The following is a 22,767-nucleotide window of genomic DNA, read 5'->3' on the forward strand; positions in this document are numbered from 1 at the left end:
TGTTTGTTGTTATCCTTTAGTGTTTCAGCACATATAGTGTGTTTGATGTGGTGACATCACACTGTGGTGTTCTCTTACCAAATTGCAAAAGAAACTGTATTTATGAGAGGACTGGGACTGACCTTGTGAATTATTTAATTGGTCAAATAGCTAAGCCCTATTCTGGTAGCTTATCCACTTGTTAGGAAATGGAAAAGAGGAAGGAGCATACAGATGGTCAGTTAGTAAATGTTTTGTCCAAGATAGGAAGCTGAACATTGCTCAAATCTTCAACAAATAGAATTGATATGGAACACAGGAACAATATGGATCTGTTGCCTATTAAATCACACTGTCAGCTTTTTGCTCTCTACTTCATTCGTCATTGGAATGTGCTGCCCAGGGAGGTCGTGGAGTCACCATCCCTGCAGGTGTTCAAGATGGGATTGGATGTGGCACTTGATGCCATGGTCTAGTCATGAGGTCTGTGGTGACAGGTTGGACTCAATGATCTTTGAGGTCTCTTCCAACCTTGGTGATACTGTGATACTGTGTGATACTGTGATACTTAAAATAGGAATCCCTTACCTGCAGCTCCCAAGCAGTGTGGACTCTTCATTGTACTTAGGTTTGTAGAAGCATAAGAGAAAAAGCTTTCACTCAAAAGAACTTGCCATCTAGTTAAGAGTCAAGGATGGAAAGGGCAGTACAACATACATAAGGGGTTAGAAGATGTGCATATTTTTTTTCATCAGTTGGATTTATTTTATTTTCTCTTTATTTAGGGGAAGAGAGTTAGGAAAGGATGAGGTGATGGGGTAGAAAAATAGAGTTCAGATGGTACTCTGCTGAGTCCAAAAGTTGTGGAGGTAACGGGAACTAGAAAGCTAGGAAAATGGGTAAGATTCTTCATGCTTTGCTGATATTTGTCCTTTTTAGTATTTGAGACCTTCTTGTTGTCATGCTGCAAGAAATTGTCTATTGTGGTAGCCTTTTATGACTTTAAACAGCTTCCTTCTGGTCCTGTTGTGTGTGACAAACATTTCTACTGTTTTAGGAAGGGAGAATAGATACATGGGTTACTGAAGTTGGTTAGTGTTGTACTCTTTTTCAGCTTCATAAAGGAGTATTGCAGTATGGGAGGTAACAAGGAACAGTTTGGAGGGCAGTCCTAAGAAAAATATTATAGTCATGTCTAGTTTTCAGGTCTCATTCCAAGATACCTTGGCTGCAATGACCATGAAGCAATAGAATTTAAGATTCTCAGGGCAACTAGGAGGACGTATGCCAAGCTTACAACCCTGGATTTTAGTCATGCAAACTTTGGTCACATGAGGGATCTGCTGGCCAAAGTATCGTGGGACAAAGCCCTAGAAGGAAGAGGAGCCCGGGACAGCTGGTCAGTATTCAAGGATCACCTTCTCTGTGTCCAGGAGCAAAGTATACCCACAAAGAGGAAAGCAGGAAAGAATGCTAGGAGACTTGCCTGGATAAGCAAGGAGCACCTGGATAAGCAAGGAGCTCCTGGACGCGCTGGCACACAAAAAGAAACTTTACAAGGAGTGGAAGAGAGGACAGCTGGAATGGGGGGCATGTAAGGAAGCTGCCTGAGCAGCAAGAGGCCAGGTTAGAAAAGCTAAAGCTCAGTTAGAATTAAATCTAGCCAGGGAGATCAAGTGGAACAGTAAAAATTTCTATAGGTATATTAATGGTAAAAAGAAGACTAGGGAAGGTGTGGGCCCCCTCAGAAAGGAAACAGGTGAGCTGGTGTGGCCTTCTCTGACTCAAGGGGAAATCTTTCCCTACGTTTCCCTCTTTCTCTCAGTTAACTGATAAGGTGTGCATTCCTAACTAAAGGGCAAGACATAGCTGTTCCAAAGCTATCCAAAAACAACCCTTCTCCTACAGGCAGGTGATAAGTTACCTGAAAGTTTTGCCTGAAAAGCTTCCAGAAAGTAACATAAGTGGGGGAAGACTGATTTACCAGCGAAATTAGTGATTAAAAAAAAACATTTCAGGTGAACCAAAACTGGATTTTTCAGTGTTGGCTAATTAAAACATTTTTTTTGTTACCTTGAGCATCCCTTCCTTCATTTTGAGTAATGCAAATACTTCCTCCTTTCCTAAAAACTCCTTTGTATTAAATTAGAGCTCTTGAGAAATGTTTCTCAAATTCTAAGGTGTCAGTACAGAATTCCTCAGATAAGTGGGGCAGGAGTTTTCTTGCTGTATTGTTTAAAGCTTTTTTTTCTGATACACCTCAGGAGACTGCATTTATTTCTTAACTGTTTCTATTTCTTTCTTTTTTTTGTGTGTGCACCAAGTCTAAGACAAAGACTAAGCCATTTTTCAGGGCTTTTTTTATTAAATATAGTAAAGAAAACTTTTGGCTTGTTAAACCTTTAAAAAATTTCCAGTCTCAATTGATCTGTAGATATTAACAAGTTAAAAATAAGGATAAATGTAGGGTTTTTTTTACTAATTATTTTTGTCTTTAATGGATCCAGAATATGTAAATCATCCTACTTCCATTGATGACAAACCTTTGACTTATCTATGTGAGCAAGACATGAAAATCATTCCACAGAGGTACTTGGCTTTCCAGACCTTGCACTTTGTGCCAAACAGCACGGGCCAGAAATGTGTTCACCAGTTTGTTTTGATTCCTGCACTTCCATGGTGCTGTACTGGCACTGCATAAAAACAAGAGTTGTGAACTCCTCAACTCTTCAAGAAAAAGTGGGGGTGGTTTGTTTGTTTGCTTTTAAATGAGATTTCAAAAATATTTTGAGACAATTCAAAGTTGAGAAGACCAATAGCTAATACTGCCTCTTCTTAAATTTCTCAGAACTCCCATAATTGTTTTGTTGCTTGGTTGTTATTTTCATCTGAGCATTAGAAAGATTGTTGCCAAACCTCAGACCCTTTTTTTTTTTCCCATGCAGTAATATTATTTCCAGTGACATTTAAAAACAATTTTTAACTCTTCATTCCTTACTCTTTCTCATTCTTGCCGTGAGTAAATGATGAGAAACATATTTTGCCAGAGAAATTCAGCTTTGAGTAGCCTCATGGTGCAGATAGAAAACTGTGATCTGTTGGAATCAGGTGAACAGCAATAATAAAGTCATCATCGAGTAAACTTTAATGTAGAGAATATCTGATTAACATGCATCAGTGTTTAAATCTTATTTCTGTGCATATTAGTACGTTACACATTTTCATCAGTAGTAGAATAGCATGCACATCTCTCTAAATGCATTTGTGATCTTTGTAATACAATCTGCTACTGAAAGTTAATAAAATGCCATGTTAAATATGATGGGAAAAAATTTAAACATTCAATGCTGTTTCTCTTTAACTGCAGACCCTGCTACATGGAAAAATGCAAGACACCTTTCTAAAGGTTGCCTTTATCCACTTGCCTTTGCTCCCTATGCATAAGAGTGCATGCTTATACACTAAACCACATACATTTCATGCCACTTTGCTGTTGATTACACTTTTACTTTTACACTTTGCTACTGTGTTGATTATTTTGCTGAGTCTTGTGATATGGTTGAGTTTTAGTTTTTTGACCTTGTTGCACTAGAATGAAATGATTTTTGCTTTTCTCCTGTGCTGTTGCTGCTTCATAGAATTTTCTGCTCCTTTAATTCCCAAATACTTAAAAAAAAACCTTTAAAAATCTTGATTCATCAGTAGCTTGAAATTCAACTTGAGTGGAAAAAATGTTTTGACATCGAGATGGTAGGTAAGCAGCGTGTTTGCTAACTAGCCAGATTTCATGTGGAACATTCTTCTAGAGCAGATTTCTGTATCGAGGAGCAGAGGGAGTATGACCACAAACTCAAAATTTGAAGTAAAACTTACCGCTAATACTTGGAAACCTAGTTGTGAAAGTGTGAGTATCTCACAGTATGAGTCAAACTGCTGCTTGTGTTCCAAAGCAGGAATTGCCAAAACCTCCTTTGCTGTTTCTGGGACTGCTCTTGAATAGCTCTGAAGTACTTCAGATATGACTGACAAGGGTTAAGACATTTGGCTTTTGACAGATTTGGGAAGAGACATACTCTCCTAAGACTTCATTGTTATGCAGAATTCTTATGTTTTTTTTCTGTTTGCTTGGTTATCATTCTACAGGTTTCCTTAACCTTTTATTTCAGCTGTGACTTGATTGCACTGCATGGTAAAAAAAATATGCTAAAAGCTGGGTTTGTTTTCAGTTTAATAATTCTTTTGTTTTCTGTTGCAAGCTGAGATGTAATGCACTGGGCCATTTATGAAAAGTGGTAGGATATCTGGTTGGCTCAGTCATAATTAGGAAGGTAGACCTTCTGTAAGAGACATAATGACTAATGAGATGCAGTGTTTGAATAAGCAGATTCATAAATGTATTTGTCCTGAGCTATTTAATGTCTAACTGTAAAAAGCAGACTAATTTTTCTTTGGCTGCTTGGAAAAAATAAAGTAAATCACCTTGTAGTTTTCAACAGAGACTTTTGGAAAAAGATCATTGAAACATCTGCTTCCTCTTCCTCATTTATCAATTCTTTGCTTTCAGAGATAGATGCTGAAGAGTGGGGTAAATTTCTTCACACCAAAAATAAGGTATGTTTACTCTGATGGACTAGCAGTGTCATAAATATGCTGTCATATGTACATGTAATTCTATATCTCTTCACTTGACTTTCCCCAAGAGGTGATTATTCTGCCTGACATACTATATGCCAGACAATTGAGGATTTTCAGGTTGTTTTTGTAATGAGCAGAAGACTTCTGAAGACAGTCTTTTAATTTCAAGACAAAAAGTTTGTTGATGTTTGTTTATTGTGAGGGTCATTGATTTGGCTGGGTTATTTCTCTTAATCCTTTCTGTGTTATTTTGGGTTTTTTTGCTTTTTCTGTATATTGGCAAAATTAGACTGGATATTGGAAAGACAAGGAAGTATATAACCATTGTTGTTTCATTCCACTGAAGAACTGGCTATGTCAAAGATTTTAGAAGGCTGTGAATAGGAAAGGCCTCCTCTCTCCTATCAGGAGAGAGAAGCCAAAATTGAGATGACCTAAGACTCCAATGAGAGAGTCAAAGCTTAATTCTTTGCTCAAAGTCTCATTTTTTTTCTCGGCACATGAATTCTTTAAGTGTTTATTGCTTTAAACTGATTTCCTAACTATCTAGACAGTGCCATAAATTTAAGGAAATCTAGAGAAGAATGTAGAGGGAACCTTTACAAGGGTAGCTCTGTTCTAATTTAATTTGGGGTGGTGGATGGAGAACAGTTTTGATAAGAATGGGAAAATTTCAAAAGGAAACTATCCTTCGTCCTCTTCAGGACGAGAAGAGTTTCAGGTTATATGTTGCTTATTAATTCCAAAGGATTGCAGCAAGATTAGAATTGGAGTTAAGTGTTTGAAACACTCTTTTATACCTTGTCTGACACTGATGTGGTAATAAGTGCTAGTAACTGCCATCTCACAGTGTTGATTGAATACCAGGATTCCAATTTCTGTAAGTTTTTAGCACTAATGAGTGCTGTGAGCATTAGCTTAAAGACTAATAGTCATTCTTGGGTTTTCCCTCACCTTCTGTATACTTAGTTACACAGTTTTTTCACTGTCTTTTGGAGAAAAGGACATTATTTTAGACTTAGGTAAGTGGATTCTGTCTTTAATTTTTTAACATTTTTTTTTTTCTTGTCTACTTCAGATCTATACAGATTTTGATGAAATTCGTCAGGAAATAGAAAATGAAACCGAGAGGATTTCAGGAAACAACAAGGTAACTGTTGCAGTCTCCATCTTTACCTTGCTGGAGATTGTTTTGCTGCTTAAACCTTTCTTAAATGTTTTTTTTTTGGTGGCTAGAGGTGAAAAGCATTGAACTGTTCTAATGAAGAACACAGTATGGCTGTTTGCTATCCTGAGAGTTTATTTTTTCACTGGGTTCTTCAGACTAATGACATCAGCAAAAAGAAAATGCAGAGAATTGCTGTTGCTTTAATTTAAAGCTTCTATAATAATAGTGTGGGGGGGAAACAACCTTCAAGTTTTACTTCCTTATTCCCATGTGCATAGTTTTGTGGGATCCTAAAAATGAGCATTCTGTTATTACATGCCTATATAATCACTGGACTATAAAAGCTTTTATGAGGAGGAAAACTGGGCTACTTCCAAAGACAAGGAATGGCTTGACATAAGTAACAGGCTTTTTTCCCCTCACCATGTAATTGTAAGGTGTATGATGGAAGAAAGTTTTTCTCATATGAAACTACAGCTTTTGCTTTTCTAAAAGGTACATTTCAATAATCCACTCTAGTAATTAATTGTTATTATTAATATATTTCTAGGGGATCAGTCCTGAACCTATTCATCTTAAGATTTTTTCATCTAATGTTGTAAATCTGACTCTTGTGGATTTACCTGGAATGACGAAGGTAAGATGCTGCATGCTGCTCTCCTGACTCACTGTGAACAGGGTATTTTGAATACTCAGAGTGTATCACAGTATCACCAAGGTTGGAAGAGACCTCAAAGATCATCAAGTCCAACCTGTCACCACAGACCTCATGACTAGACCATGGCACCAAGTGCCACATCCAATCCCCTCTTGAATCCCTCCAGGGATGGTGACTCCACCACCTCCCTGGGCAGCACATTCCAATGGCGCACGACTCTCGCAGTGAAGAACTTTCTCCTCACCTTGAGCCTAAACCTCTCCTGGTGCAGCTTGAGACTGTGTCCTCTTGTTCTGGTGCTGGTTGCCTGAGAGAAGAGACCAACTTCTTCCTGGCTACAGTCCCCCTTCAGGTAGTTGCAGAGAGCAATGAGGTCTCCCCTGAGCTTCCTCTTCTCCAGGCTGAACAATCCCAGCTCCCTCAGCCTCTCCTCATAGGGCTTGTGCTCAAGGCCTCTCCCCAGCCTCATTGCCCTTCTCTGGACACGTTCAAGTGTTTCAATGTCCTTCTTAAACTGAGGGGCCCAGAACTGGACACAGTACTCAAGGTGTGGCCTAACCAATGCAGAGTACAGGGGTACAATGACTTCTCTGCTCCTGTTGGCCACACTATTCCTGATACAGGCCAGGATGCCACTGGCCTTGGCCACCTGGGCACACTGCTGTCTCATGTTTAGGTGGCTGTCAACCAGCACCCCCAGGTCCCTCTCCATTTGGCAGCTCTCCAGCCACTCCGACCCTAGCCTGTAGCTCTGCATGGGGTTGTTGTGGCCAAAGTGCAGCACCCAGCACTTGGATTTGTTGAATGCCATCCTGTTGGACTCTGCCCATCTGTCCATGTTCACTATTTGGCATTATTATGCATTGCTAGGTAAACACCTTTCCTCAAGCTGTCTAGTCAGTTGTATAAATTTGAGATGTCACTATCTCTTGTCTAAGACCTGGGTTTCTGGTGCTCTTTGCTGTTGCAAGAGGTAGATTTGCTTCAGTTCTTCTTCCTATATACAGCTGAGGGATTACAAGTGTTGTGTTGCCAGGATCTTGTTTTTAACATAAGAGGTAGCATTTGAAGTTTCAGAGTTGTACAGATAGATGAGTAGTTGAAATGTTTGCAAATGGTTTCCCAGAAATAGCTATGTATATTTTGTGTAAGAAGTTGTGTAATGGGAGGATACACTGGGAGAAATGTACTAGTTTTATGCTGAATAACTTTCTGTGGTGTGAAGATGACTCCTTTCTCTGCCTGTGCACATATACACACTTCATTCTGCCAGTTGGGCAGGTGGGTCTTGGATACCAAGTCTTCTTGAGAACAGTATCAAGTGAATTGCTTCTTACTTCCATAATAGTAGTTTCTATTTTTATACCTTTCAAGCTCTTCCCTTTCTTTGTCAAAATCATAACACCTGTTTGTTGGTGAAGGGAAAGGAAAGGACTGGTAAACTTTATTTTATATATGAACTTTCAATGAGTGGTCTCACACAGGTGTGTAAATACACACTTTTGACCAGTTATTTTTTGTCCCTCTAGGTGCCTGTTGGTGATCAGCCTAAGGACATTGAACTGCAGATAAGAGAGCTAATCCTTCAATTCATCAGTAACCCAAATTCAATTATTCTGGCAGTCACAGCAGCTAACACGGACATGGCCACTTCAGAAGCACTTAAAATTGCACGGGAGGTGGATCCAGATGGTAAGCAATAAGAAAAAAATGATCCTTTAAATCAACTTCTTTTTTAAATCCTAAAATAAAACTGAACTTGTTTGGGCAAAAAGTAGTAAGAAAAGCAAATGTCACTGTGATTCCCGGAACATAAAATCACTATATTTGCTTAAAGACTTCCTGCTGCAGTCTCTGTACTGCAGAGACTCAGCTCAGAGAATGATGTGATGAATGAATATCTACTAGATTTCTGGCTTGTGCACAGGCCATGTAACTGTTCTAGTAGTCAGAATTATGAGTTTTAGCTACTCTGATCAAGACAAAGCATCCCTGTGAGTGAATTTTCCTTTTGGTAGGTCGAAGAACCCTTGCTGTTATCACAAAGCTGGACCTCATGGATGCTGGCACTGATGCTATGGATGTACTCTTGGGAAGAGTGATTCCAGTCAAACTTGGCATCATTGGAGTAGTGAACAGGTCTGCCTGGGCACATTAATGCTCTTTTTAAAACTGTGATACTAGGAAGTAAAGCTTTGGATATAGTTTTAAGAGTAAGGTGGCTTGATGTTGAAATACACTTCTGAATGAGCAACTAAGAAGCTTGTTGCTTGCTTTTCAAAAGCCTCTCTCTTCTTCTACTCAGCCATTTGCTGTTTTCTGAAAGTAGTGGGGATAATTCTAAAACAACTGTAGTGTCATTTGTTTCTGCTGTTGGTTTTATTTTAGCTTGAGGGATGCTCCTGATCAGCTATTCACATGAGCACTGATGCAGTACAGATCTTGTATGTATTAGTGCTAACTGCATATGGCTGTAGTACAGCTAGCTTTGTTTTCTTTGCATTAGCTAGGCCAAATCTCACATAGTTTTGGTAAGTGTTGCTTAGTTTGTTTAGAGCTGCTGCTCACACTGATTTGTTGACTCTGCTGCATGGAAAAAGGAATAAAATCCTTTATTGTCTGAAGACAGTGAGTTTTGCATGTAAAGCAGAAGCCAAGTGTTACATGTCCTGGCCAGAAAAGCAGAGGTGTAATTTTTTTCTTTTTCTTGTCTATGTAATGCTGCCTTTTGACTTCAGGAGTCAGTTGGATATCAACAATAAGAAGAGTGTAGCTGATTCCATTCGTGATGAGTATGGTTTTCTTCAGAAGAAGTATCCTTCCCTAGCTAATCGAAATGGAACCAAGTATCTTGCTAGAACGCTGAACAGGTATTACATATCATAGAGTCATAGAATCAGTCAGGGTTGGAAGGGAGCACAAGGATCATCTAGTTCCAACACCCCTGCCCATGGCAGGGACACATCACTGGCCTCAGGCTGGCCTCAGGCTCAGGCTGGCCAGAGGCCCATCCAGCCTGGTCTTAAACACCTCCAGGGATGGGGCCTCAACCACCTCCCTGCACAACCCATTCCAGGGCTTCACCACTCTCACAGTGAAGAGCTTCTTCCTCACATCCAGTCTGAATCTCCCCACCTCCAGCTTCATTCCATTCCCCCTAGTCCTATCACTACCTGACATCCTGAGAAGTCCCTCCCCAGCCTTCTTGTAGGCTCCCTTCAGATACTGGAAGGCCACAATAAGGTCACTTTGGAGCCTTCTTTTCTCCAGACTGAACAGCCCCAACTCCTTCAGTCTGTCCTCATAAGAGAGGTGCTCCAGCCCTCTGATCAGCCTCGTGGCCCTTCTTCATCGTCGTGGCCCTTCTGTAAAATAAACTAAATGTGTGCTATTTAAAGATTCTAAGATATAAACTGGAGTATTAAAAATAAGTGTAAACACCTATTTTTACCTTCCCTATCTCTGGTTGGTTCCAAATTCACTGTATGAATTTACTGTAGCTCTTCTAAGTAAATGTTTTCCTTCGATTATTTGGTCTCTTCTCTTTTTTGATGGGGGTGATAAAGCTGAAACTTCCACCCTTCTCATGAGACACTGTTTTCTATTTTTAGACTACTGATGCATCATATCAGGGATTGCTTGCCAGAACTGAAAACTAGAATCAATGTTTTAGCTGCTCAGTACCAGTCTTTACTAAACAGCTACGGAGAACCTGTTGAGGACAAAAGTGCCACCTTATTGCAGCTTATTACCAAATTTGCCACAGAATATTGTAACACCATTGAAGGAACAGCAAAATACATAGAGACTTCAGAGCTGTAAGTACCAAATGGGTTTCTAGAATATTGACTGAGCAGTTAGATTGACCCAGTAGCCCTTGCTGACTTTCCTTGGCACTAGTACTGCACTAGAGCATAACAAAGTCAGAAATGCTTGAATCCAAATAACTACAAAATGCTTGCAATGAGATCTTTTTTCTTGTTTGCTACTTCAGCTGTTACTTTATTCTTTCAGGTGTGGCGGAGCCAGAATCTGCTACATTTTTCATGAGACCTTTGGAAGAACTTTAGAATCTGTTGACCCACTGGGTGGCCTTAACACTATTGATATTCTGACTGCCATTAGAAATGCTACTGTGAGTGTTCTCTGTTTCTAAGTGTTGCTGCTATATGTTGGATTAGAAGATAGTTTCAACAAACACGTGCTCTTTTTCAGTCCTGTGTATTAGTGATCTCAGCTGAATGAGTTAATATGAAGAAGCAGAGTCTCACTTTTGGTGCTTTAAGTAGAAAAAATTGACAATATCCAAATTTACAGCCATTATTGTACATGGATGAGTTTAACATGAATGCTTGCATCTCATGACTGTTATTTACAGGTTGAAATAAAGATCAGCTTTGGCAACCCTTTGCTGAAGCTATTATATATTACAGAAATGGTGATGGAAGACTTCCTCTGCATTTATTTTGCATGAAGTACTTCTATGAAGACTGTCTGAGATGTATGGGCTAGGAAATACTCAGATATTTTAATTCTATATAAGGAACACAGCTCTTTAGTGGTTCAGTGTTCACAGGCCAGATTTGGTTTCTTATGATTATGGGAGTTGGTATTGCTAAAAATGAGCAGAGCAAGTTAGCTTCGAAATTTTGCAGTTTATAGACTAGAGCTTGACTTTGGATGTCAGACAGGTAAGTCTGCTTTGTACTGTGTTCTGTTGAGTATAGGCAGTCACATTTCTGCATGGTCAATAACTGCTTTAAACATGTTAGGTACTCTGCAGGAATGATCACTGTGCATGTTCTTATCCTTCTGAAGGAGCCAGCAGTGTGCCCAGGTGGCCAAGAAGGCCAATGGCATCCTGGCCTGCATTAGGAATAGTGTGCCCAGAAGGAGCAGGGAAGTCATTGTGCCCCTGTACTCTGCATTGGTTAGGCCACACCTTGAGTCCTGTGTCCAGTTCCGGGCCCCTCAGTTTAAGAAGGACGTTGAAACACGAGCGTGTCCAGAGAAGGGCAACAAGGCTGGGGAGAGGCCTTGAGCACAAGCCCTATGAGGAGAGGCTGAGGGAGCTGGGATTGTTCAGCCTGGAGAAGAGGAGGCTCAGGAGTGACCTCATTGCCCTCTACAACTACCTGAAAGGTGGTTGTAGCCAGGAAGGGGTTGGTCCCTTCTCCCAGGCAACCAGCACCAGAACGAGAGGACACAGGCTCAAGCTGCGCCAGGGGAGGTTTAGACTCGAAGTGAGGAGAAAGTTCTTCACAGAGAGAGTCGTTAGCTATAGGAATGTGCTGCCCAGGGAGGTGGTGGAGTCACCATCCCTGGAGGTGTTCAAGGGGAGATTGGACGTGGCACTTGGTGCCATGGTCTAGTCATGGGGTCTGTGGTGACAGGTTGGACTTGATGATCCTCAAGGTCTCTTCCAACCTTAGTTATACTGTGATACTGTAACAGCACTTAGCAACAGGGGAGATGTCTTGGGTTTATGTGATGTATTGCATCTTTGTGTTTCTGAAGTTAATTTAATAACAAAATAAGAAAAAAAGGAAATTTCAGGTTAAAAGTGTTTTGTGTACAGCTAAGCATGGGTGTGTATGGTCATAAAGGAAGTGCTGCTCAAATCAGTGACACTGTATTACAATTATACTTAAGAAAAAACCAACTTGCCTTAGACTAAGTATTGTATGTCCAGGACTGTCAAATAAGTAAGAGCAGCCTTTATTTCTGAAGTTAGGAAGAGTATGCCTTGCCTTTGCAATAAACTTAATTTAAACTTGGATCCACAAAACTGAAAGGAATTGTTCATAGTTGTAAGCCTAGAGTGACATTAGTAAGTAGAAATCTTCCATGACTTTACAAGGAAACTGGTTACTCACTATTTGACACAGAGTTTGTCTTTAAAGGTAATAACTGTATAGCTTTTATTTTTAAATATTCTTGTAACATGTTTCACTCTTAAGAGCTGTCTGAGTGTTCTTTTGGGTGCAAGCACTGTGACCTGACTCATTCATAGTATCATAGTATCATTCAGGGTTGGAAGGGACCACAAGGATCATCTAGTTCCAACTCCACTGCCATGGGCAGGGACACCCCACACTAGATCAGGCTGGCCAGAGCCTCATCCAGCCTGCTCTTAAACACCCCCAGGGACGGGGCCTTGACTACCTCCCTGGACAACCCATTCCATGGTCTCACCACTCTCATGGTGAAGAACCTCCTCCTCACATCCAGCCTGAATCTCCCCACCTTCAGCTTCATTCCATTCCCCCTAGTCCTATCACTACCTGAGATCCTGAGAAGTCCCTCCCCAGCCTTCCTGTAGGCCCCCTTCAGATACTGGAAGGCCACAATTAGGTCACCTCGGAGCCTTCTCTTCTGCAGACTGAGGACAGACTGAGGGAGTTGGGGCTGTTCATAGGAGAGAGGTGCTCCAGTCCTCTGATCATCCTTGTGGCCCTTCTCTGGACATGCTCCATCACCTCCACATCCCTCTTGTAATAGGGGCTCCAGAACTGGACACAGTACTAGAGGTGGGGTCTCACCAGGGCTGAGTAGAGGGGGAGGATCACCTCCCTCAACCTGCTAGCCACACTTCTGATGCAGCCCAGGATCTGATTGGCTTTGTGGGCTGCAAGTGCACATTGAGAGCTCATACTGAGCTTCATCAGATACTACTACTTAAAAATGCATGTTATTCTAATGCACAATTTAGCTTTTTTTTTTTTTTCCCTTGCTTTTGAACTAGGGTCCTCGTCCTGCCTTGTTTGTTCCTGAAGTTTCATTTGAATTGCTGGTGAAAAGGCAAATCAAACGTTTAGAAGAGCCTAGCTTGCGCTGCGTGGAGCTGGTTCATGAAGAAATGCAGAGGATTATCCAGCATTGTAGTAACTACAGTACCCAGGTGAAAACACATGCTTTAGAACTACGTTTGGAATTGCTGGACTTCTGTCCCACCACTTCCCTAAAACATTCTGGAAAAGCTCATCAGTAAATGTTTATTCTGTTTTCTAGGAATTACTGAGATTTCCTAAATTGCACGATGCCATAGTCGAAGTAGTAACCTGTCTGCTGCGTAGAAGACTTCCTGTCACGAATGAAATGGTAATTGCCCATCTACAATAATTATGCTGGGAAAAGCATCTGTCCTCTGGTGTCTGTCTTGATGCTTCTGTTTGCTCTGTAATGTCAGGAATTCAAGTCATTAAAGGATTTATGACTTTTATGTGATAGCTGGCTATTCAATATCTACACAGTTCAAAAACTTCTTCAGTATTAGAAAACTGATACATAAAAACCAAAGAGGTGAGGGAAACACTCTTCATCTTACTGTCCCCTGTGTTTCCATTTCCAGAGGGGACTCTTACTAAAACTTGATTTAACATTCCCTAGTCTTTCTGATACACATATATTTCCCTCCTATGTAAGAGAAGTTGTTTGGGATGCAATAATGAGAATTAAATTATAGTCTTTATTCTGTGTGTTTCAGAGACAAAACCAACACAAAATGTTAGCTTTGCTTGGAATGCCCTTTAACAAATAAGAACTGAAAATCCAACTTCTAGCTCTGAGTAAATATGTTTTAATATAATGGTCTACTTGAGGCTGCTTATTAGGGAGGAAACAAAATGTTTCAGTTATTGAACCTGTGCATGTTTGATGTGAAGAGCAAAAACTGTTTTGTGTGCTCACTATGAATGAGCCATCTTACTAGTTCAAATGTTGTATGTGGCATTTGGCTGAAGGTTGACTGTATAACTCATTTTACAGTTTACACTCATAAAATTGCTGAGTTTTGTTTGTTTTGTGCTGGAGAGGTGTTAGCGTGATGAAGCTAACAAGTTATGTTGATGTAACATCCAAACTGCAGTGAAGGAGTGCATTCCATTCTTGTCTTCTGTATCAGAACTTTAATATCTTGGAGGCAGTAAAAAATAGTCTTTTGTTATGGACAATTAGACTATGTTTTCTAGCATTGTATGTGATTGCTCTTCACTAGCATTAGATTTACTCACTGAAGTATTGAACTGTGAATAATGTTGAATTGCAGGTTCATAATCTAGTGGCCATTGAGTTAGCTTATATCAATACCAAACATCCAGACTTTGCTGATGCCTGTGGTTTAATGAATAACAACATAGAGGTAAGAAAATACATTATCTTTAAAAGGTCTTTTGAAACTCCTTTAATTGAGAGCCAAAATAATGGGTAAAGGGAAAAAAAAATCTTTCAAATTCTTTCATTGAATCATGGTTCTACATTTGGAAGTATAACAATGTGATGAGCATATACTTTGGTGGTATAGTGATGTATTAGATTCATAGTGCATATTCCATTCAGGAGCAGTGGTTGATACTTCACTGAAAACTATCCTGCCTCTATTTCTGTTTGGAATATCAGATGGGCACCTTAGTACTGGCTATTAAATTAAAATTTTGGAAGGAAAGCTTTGAATAGTTATTAAATACTCTAATATTGAAGTAACTGCATTCTGTTTCATGATTAATGTAGCAATAGCTATCACATTCCCCTCATTCATGAAAGGATAATAAAACTATTGTTTCTTCTATTCAGGTTCTAACTTCTGCCTTGTTTCAACATTGTTCTTGAATCTCTGTGGTACCATGCTTCAATCTCCTAAAAGTTTTCTCCATCAGTCTTTCAAAAGCCTTTTACAATTTCTGTGGTCTTTCTGGTTTTCAGCTTTGTTAATACTTGTTGCTGTCACTATCCAGTAGAAGCAGCTCTTCTACAGCTGATCTGCTCAATTCTTTCTTGCAATTTGATTTTGTTGCATTCAGTACTTCACACATCTGGCTAAGAGCTTGCTAATACTCTTGTCTTCCTCTTGCTTAACCAGCATGTTCTTTCACAGTAGTGTTCCTTTTTTTAAACGTCATTATCTTTTCTGCTCTTTAGTTCTAACCTTTTACTTTCTTCTATCCATAAATATTGTATTGACTGGGTATGCAGTTGAATTTGCCTTGGTACACTGCTCTTCGATCTAGGTCAGAAACAGTGTGTGTTCAAACTGCTTTGAGTACAAAAATTAGGACTTTGGGAAGTTGAACATAAGACATTATTGAACATAGGATATTATTGTGTTATTTTCTGGCACTTAAAGTAGTTCTTTCCCATCATGTTCCTGAACATTGAAATGTTTGAAGAAAGAAAGTACATAAAACATCTTACCCTTATTCAGTGGACAAATAGTGCATAATTTCAAGAAAAATCAGGTCTTTGATTGTCCTGATTGCTTCAAATTCTGTTTTCATATACACTGAATCCAGTCTCCTTCCTTGTAGGCTAACCATAGTTAACCCTGTTGGCCATAGAATCAAATCCTTTTAGATTACTCTGAAGATTTGAAGTGTAATGAGGACTATAGAGTATCTAAACTGTGTAGCTTTGGTCTTGTTTTATAAAGGCTCTAGTTTGGATTATGAAATGTGTTGCAAAGAGTTTTGTAAAAGTGTATTAAGAATTAACTGTTGACCAAGTCATTGAAGTAGTTTTAACTGAGTAATTGAGGTTTTCATAGATTATTAGTATGGCTACATGACACTGGATGAGATGAAATTACAAGTCTTTGTCTCTAAAATGTAAGTCATCTGTGAAATATGAATCTTGCATCTGTGTTGATACAGAGTAATACATAATTGAGGTCTTGCTGGGTTGTTTTTAAAGGAACAAAGACGTAACAGGTTAGCCCGGGAATTGCCTTCTTCTGTGCCACGAGACAAGGTAAGTAAGTGCTGCTTTTTATTTATTCATTCAATGGAAGTTTATTGCATTCACCATTGAACCAATCTAAGCATTAGAAACTTTGATATACTGCCCTAGTAACAGTCTTGGGAGCTTCTAGGTATTGACTTGTAAAATTTGAATTTCGTAAGATAGAAGTGGAATGTGTTTCTTCTTCCAAAGGTGCAGTTTTGGGCAGGTTTAAATCTGGGATTTCTGAAGGCTGGCCTATAAATTTAATATCACACTTAGTACTTGAAATGCCTGCAGGAGTTAGTCAGAACTTGCATGGTTAAATGTATAGCTGAGCCATATTGATTTCAAAAACTGAACAAGTGATTGAAAGTATTCTGTGTGCCAGCACTGTGACTTGGTGGTTTGGCTTAGGTTTGTGTTTTTAAGGAACTCTTAAAATTGCAATTTATTGAAGTCTTGCTTTCTTTGGGAAAGGATGGAGGTGGTATTTTTAGTTGATCATCATAGTCCAGTCATGTATTCTGTCTCTGGAGCTTGCTTAGTATTGCCAGGATTTGGGGTTAGTTCCATGACAAGGAAACTCAAGGGTGAAATGACCAAGTGTCATGGAAAAGACTGCCTGCTTGTAGAAATGAATCATCAGCTGGAGCTTGATACAGCTAGGTGGTTAATATTAGGTGAAGTATTTAAAATCCAAACATGAAGAATATAGTTTAAGCTCCTCATAATGTTGTAACATAGGAGTAGTAACATTGTAGTAACTGGAGTTACTACAGCCAAAAGAAATCTATTAATAAAGTTTGTTAGTTTACAAAGTGAGGTGGAGTCCCAGAATCAATCTAATACTACTGCCTTTAATCAGTAGAATCCAGATCCTGCATAACTTGGGAATTTAAGGTAGATATCTGGCAACTGCTTTTTTATCCTTCTTTTTATAGACTTCACATTTATACTAGTAGTGTAGAAACTCAAATGAAATTAAAGGCAGATAAGCCAAACTTCTCCTAACTTTCTTGGAGATGCTTTTTTCTTCTGCTTGTATTACTGTTTTGCTTGCAAGTTCAAAGTATTTTCTTTTCTTGATTTTTAAGGATACTAGTAGATAAAAGTGTATGAAATCTGCTAGGTAGGTTTGGTGGTCTTCAGTTGAAAGGTTTTTATTTTATTTTTTTTCCCCTCCCTGCATTTTTCACTTTCCTTAGTCTGCTAAAGCTCCAGGTGCATTGCCACCTGCTTCCCAGGAGACTGTTACTGCTGCTTCTGCTGAGGCTGATGGCAAGGTCTGTCTTGATTTTTCCTATAAGCACTGCATGCACATTTCTGTTGTGGTGCACCACAGATTGTATGGAAAGCAGTTTGTACTGAGTGCTCTTGTCACTGACACAGTATGTCCTACAGAGTATAGACTACTTGGCATTACTGATTTTAGTATGTGCAGTGGCAGGTAAAGATGTGCCATTTGAGGTGGCAATCACTCCTGTCTGTTTAAACTCTTGGCTAGAATGTATTGTGGTGCAAGTATGGAGCATCATTTGTTTCAAACTTTAGTCAGTAGTTTGTTTGATGCAACACTGTTGTAATCAAGTGTTCAGCATGGTTGTTAAACTGCATGTTCTTAATGTGTTGACCATTAAAGGTGGAGGGAAGAATGTAAGGTAAAAAAATAGGAGTTTCCTGCTATCTGCAGGGAATCCTTATAGGCTTTCTTCAAACTGAACCTCCATTTAGTTGTTTCACATAATTGTTCAATACCTGGTTTACTTTCCTCTGTGAAATGTGTTCTGCAGTGGTGCTTTACAAGCTAGGTATGCTCTCTCTAGTGTTAAAATAGCAGCTCATTACAGTAAAGAATTTTTTCCTAATTGCATTTACTTGGAATCAGAAAATATGCATAATCCCAAGTTTTGGAGTAGCAAGGGGACTCAGGCTTTCTGCATCATTGCATATCCACATTCAGCTTCTGCTGCAAAGCTGCCATTTCCATCCTGAACGAAGTAGTTAAAGCCAAAATCCAGTCTAGTGCACTTTCGACTATTTGTGTCAGGTAAATTGAGAGCTACTGTGAGGATATTGTTGTGATACAAGAAGTTGCAGGAAGCTGACAAATTGTTTCATTTGTTTCCCCCAAAGCAGTCATTTGTTAGGTGGCACATACTCAACACTCCTGTTAAGGAATGTAATTCTGTTTTCTAAAACTTTTGAAGGCAGAGCAGGCTCCCCAGTCATACTGAATGAGAGTGGCATTGGGTTTATTGCCATTGTGATTAGCTGTCTTGCAGTTAGAAATAAGGTAGTGGAGCTTTCCTCAATGATGGGTCTCTCTTACTAGCAGAGGTTGATTTGGATTCTTATAGTGTGTTTTTTACAGTGCTTCTGAAGAGCTGTCCAATGTTAACAAAATTTCTGGTGTGCAGAGTTTAGCTGGCTTTCCTCCAAGTATACAGCTGTTGGTGTTCTATCTGCCGTGATTTCTCACTCTTTTTGGTTTAGACTCAAGATCAGCACAAGGGATAAATTTATCTTATTGCCTTCTATAGCTGAAAAAAGACAAGTAGTAGCAGTAGTTCAGAGCCTTGAATGCTTCTCAAACATCAATAAATTTTTAAAGCACAGTAGTAAGTAGAACAGATACTAGGCTCATGGACAGATAAGAATATAAAACATTGTACTGGTACACATCAAACTGAACTGTTTGGGGTTTTAAATACTAATTTACTATGTAGTGGCTACTAATATTTCTTTTGTCCTAATGTTTAAGAGTTGGGTGTTGTGGCTTTTTCTCAGGAGAAAATGGAATTTTCTGATCCAGATTCCAGAGGATGGAGCTTTGTGGATTCGATTTTTAATTTGTTACCAAAAAAGCCTTCTGTAAATTGAAGTCTGGCAGCACAAATACATCCATAGCTGTGGTACCCAGCAACATAACTGTGCATATTTTTATCTGCTATTGTAAGAAAATTCAAGTTTCTATTTTAATTCAAGTCTTCAAAGAGCTGTGGTGATCTTCAAAGCATACTATTGGAATGGTCCTGATAGTGTAGTAAAAGCCAAATGATTAAGGAAGACCATTTGGTATTTCAGAAGTGATTTTTATACCCTTAAAATGCTGAGGAGTTCCTCTGTGTGAGGCATATTCATAGCATTATTAGGAATATTACAAGTTTTAAAAGCTTTCATTTTGCTGGTACTTTGTGTCAAGCAGCAAAGAGATAGCAAAGGTGTGGAATGTGTAGAACAGAATGAAGGGAATATATATATATGAAAATCTCATTTTTAGTGAGCCTTACCTATTGCACAAGAAAGTAGATTTGATTGGATGCTGCTTTTCAGTGCCCAAGTTCTAATTCCACTGTTCATTGTTCTGTATGCGCAGGCTGCTGCAGGAACAGGAGATGCGCCTCAGGAGCCTGGAACAGGGAATTGGAGAGGAATGCTGAAACCTTCAAAAGTGGAAGAGGTATCAGCAGAGGAGAAATCCAAGCCAGCTGCAGCCCTACCTGCTAGTCCTCAAAAAGGACATGCTGTAAACCTACTAGATGTGGTGAGTCATGAAAGACAAATACTGCCTCTTTGTAGTTTAGGCTCAGGATATGAAACACCTGAATTCCAGGTCTTGTAACTTTGATACTAATATGTGGTGTCTTTTAAAGAACTACCACTACAGCGACAGGGTCTTCTGCTTGCCCACTCCTTCATCCTTCACCTGCCCAGTTTTGGCCTATGACTTGGGATCACTGGCTTCCTTCCACAAATTCCTGTGCAAGTGAACTCTTGTCCAGATTGCTCTTTGTAGAGAAATAAGTCTCAGTTCACGTATCAAATCAAATTCCTGCTCCTTTTTACCAAAACTAGCATTTTTATATTAGAGGAAAATAATCATTACAAACAAAACCCACTTGAGTTAAAAACAGATGGCGATCCTGTAAGTGTTTGGAGAGCTTAGTTCCTTTAGGGAGCTTTTAAAAACAACATTTAGTAGTGGTGCCCTCTCCACAGATCTGGATTTTGGTGTGTCTGTAATTCAGGGATCCAGATCCACAGATCTGGATTTTGGTATGTCTGTAACTTTACTTCTGAAGAATTAGAGGCTGTTGCAAGGCAGGTTACACCTATCAAACCATAAAGCTAAAAGAGCAATAGATTATTTTAGACTCCTGAGTTTTATTTACTTATGCAAATGAGCAGAACTGGTAAACTGAGGTTGTTGTTTGTTTGTGGTTTTGTTTTTTGACATAGCCTGTACCTGTTGCACGCAAACTTTCTGCCCGTGAGCAACGCGATTGTGAAGTGATTGAACGACTTATTAAGTCTTACTTCCTTATTGTCAGGAAGAACATTCAGGACAGGTAAACCTAAACTTCCTAGAAATGTTGAAGCCATACAAATGTTGTAATACTTCGAGTCGTGTATAATCTGATTATTTTATCATGTTACTTTGCCAGGCCCTGCACTTGGCTCGCAACAACCCCATGCAATGCTACAGGCTTGGGGCAGAGTGGCTGGAAAGCTGCCTGGCAGTAAAGACCTGGGGGTGCTGGTTGACAGCTGGCTGAACAGAAGCCAGCAGTGTGCTCAGGTGGCCAAGAAGGCCAACAGCATCCTGGCCTGGATCAGGACTAGTGTAACTAGCAGGAGTAGGGCAGTGATTATGCGCCTATACTTGGCATTGGTGAGATCTCACCTCAAATGCTGTGTTCAGTTTTGGGCCCGCATCAAGTTACTGGAGTGTGTCCAGAGAAAGGCAATGAAGCTAGTAAAGGGTCTGGAGAACAAGTCATGTGAGAAGAAGCTGAGGGAAAGGAGATTTAAACAATCTGGAGAAGGCTGGAGAAGAGAAGGCTGAGTGGAGACTTCATTGCTGTCTACAATTACCTGAAAGGAAGTTGTAGGGAAGTGGGTGTTGGTTTCTTCTTCCTAGTATCAAGTGATATAATGAGAGGAAATGGCCTTAAGTTTCATCAGGGGAGAGTTAGGTTGAACATCAGGTAAAAATTCTTTACTGAAATGGTGGTCAGGTATTGGAGTAGGCTGCCCAGGGAGGTGGTAGATTCACTACCTCTGGAGGTGTTCACAAAATGTGTAGTCGTAGCACTTTGGTTTAATGGCAAGTGACAACTGCAGCACTCAGAATGAGCAAAACGTTCTCGTTCTGCTGTGATTTAGATTTAGGTCACTACTTAATGAGACAGAACTCTAGTTGCAAAATACTGCTGCCAGGAGTGACATCAACAAGGTTATCTAAACTAACATGTTCCCTCTGTTGGGAGCAACTAGCAATATTTTTATTGTCAGTTATTGTCCCTCTGGTGAAATAATCTGGGGTGCCCTAATTCAATTTTGGATCCTGTGTTTAATCTGGGGTGCACTAATTCAATTTTGGATCCTGTGTTTATATCCTCAGGTTTTGGTACTGCATTAGTGTGATGATTTGATTTTTGTCAGTACTTACTGTAAATATTGCACCCTTTTTTTTTTTTTCCCAAAAGAGTACACATGTTAAGTCCTAAAGAAAATCAAGGTCAGCTAGATTCAGAACTTCAACTGTTTTTTCAGGAAGCTTAGTGGCATGGAAATGGGCACTAAGATAGTGGTTTCTTTTAGGTGTTTTAGCCTGACATAGACCTGGAAATCACAGAAGGATGGAATGTTACAGGTTGGAAAGTATCTCCAGAGATTCAGTCCAACCCCCTGCCAGAGCAGGATCACCTAGGGCAGGTTGCACACGAACACATGCAGACAAGTTTTGAAAGTCTCCAGAGAAGGTGGCTCCCCAGCCTCTCTGGCCAGCCTGTTCTAGTGTTGTTTCACCCTCACAGCAAAGAAGTTTCTCCTCCATTCTGAGGTGGAACCTCCTGTGTTCCAGCTTATACCTGTTATTCCTTGTCCTATGACCAGGCATCACCAAAAAGAGACTGTCACCTTCATGTTGACACCCACCCCTCAGACGTTTATAGAGAATAAACAATATATATATATGTATACATATACACACACTGCTTACAATTTGGAAGAAATTCAGCAGCTCATGAATTGTACAAATTGCTACATTTATCTGAGGAAGCTTTTATCTATGACAGTGGTGAATTCCTGGTAGTTTGAGCCAAGATTGTATGTAGGCACATGTTCACACTCTGCGTTCCTCAGTCCAGAGCAGTCCTGGTTTTGGATAATTCTTTCTGAAGAAACAATCTTTGTGTGCTTGCAGTGTGCCAAAGGCAGTGATGCATTTTCTGGTGAATCATGTGAAAGACACGCTTCAGAGTGAGCTGGTAGGCCAGCTGTATAAATCCTTGTTGCTGGATGACCTTCTGACAGAATCCGAAGACATGGCACAGCGCAGAAAAGAGGCAGCTGACATGCTAAAGGTATTAAAAAGATCAGGACCTCGTGGGGAGGGTGGGGTGTGTTGAATTAAATTTAAACCATATTAATGAGATTTCTGACTTGCCTTTCTTTTTCTCTTTGCTGCTTTTTAAGACTATGCCAGTGTCTTGCTTCTCTCTGCTAGAGGACTTAAAATCAGCATGTGACCAGAAAGTATTATGTAGATTGAGTGCTTGCCAAGAGGTGACTCAAATGATACTTTGGTGTAAAGCAGAAGCTCTCATCT

General features: G+C 39.8%; 1 protein-coding gene across 4 annotated transcripts in view; it reads left to right on the forward strand.

Moving 5' to 3' along the window:
- The window catches only part of DNM1L (dynamin 1 like), a 39,487-nt gene that overhangs the window by 11,599 nt on the left and 5,121 nt on the right, over window positions 1–22,767 (forward strand). Inside the window, exons 3-19 of one of the 4 annotated variants that reach the window (XM_068142153.1) lie at window positions 3,347–3,385; window positions 4,544–4,590; window positions 5,693–5,764; window positions 6,333–6,419; window positions 7,970–8,132; window positions 8,459–8,579; window positions 9,179–9,310; window positions 10,052–10,258; window positions 10,455–10,575; window positions 13,186–13,341; window positions 13,452–13,541; window positions 14,488–14,580; window positions 16,125–16,181; window positions 17,360–17,437; window positions 19,531–19,698; window positions 20,394–20,503; window positions 22,363–22,522. In XM_068142153.1, the coding sequence (XP_067998254.1) occupies window positions 3,347–3,385; window positions 4,544–4,590; window positions 5,693–5,764; window positions 6,333–6,419; window positions 7,970–8,132; window positions 8,459–8,579; window positions 9,179–9,310; window positions 10,052–10,258; window positions 10,455–10,575; window positions 13,186–13,341; window positions 13,452–13,541; window positions 14,488–14,580; window positions 16,125–16,181; window positions 17,360–17,437; window positions 19,531–19,698; window positions 20,394–20,503; window positions 22,363–22,522 (1,901 nt within the window). The remainder of the gene's footprint in view (window positions 1–3,346; window positions 3,386–4,543; window positions 4,591–5,692; window positions 5,765–6,332; window positions 6,420–7,969; window positions 8,133–8,458; window positions 8,580–9,178; window positions 9,311–10,051; window positions 10,259–10,454; window positions 10,576–13,185; window positions 13,342–13,451; window positions 13,542–14,487; window positions 14,581–16,124; window positions 16,182–17,359; window positions 17,438–19,530; window positions 19,699–20,393; window positions 20,504–22,362; window positions 22,523–22,767) is intronic. The other 3 variants (XM_068142156.1, XM_068142154.1, XM_068142157.1) reach the window with 3 other exon arrangements.

Source organism: Melanerpes formicivorus, unplaced genomic scaffold, assembly GCF_026170545.1.
Source record: "Melanerpes formicivorus ecotype bairdi unplaced genomic scaffold, bMelFor1.0.p_v2 SCAF_8, whole genome shotgun sequence".
In the NCBI taxonomy this organism is placed as follows: Eukaryota; Metazoa; Chordata; class Aves; order Piciformes; family Picidae; genus Melanerpes; species Melanerpes formicivorus.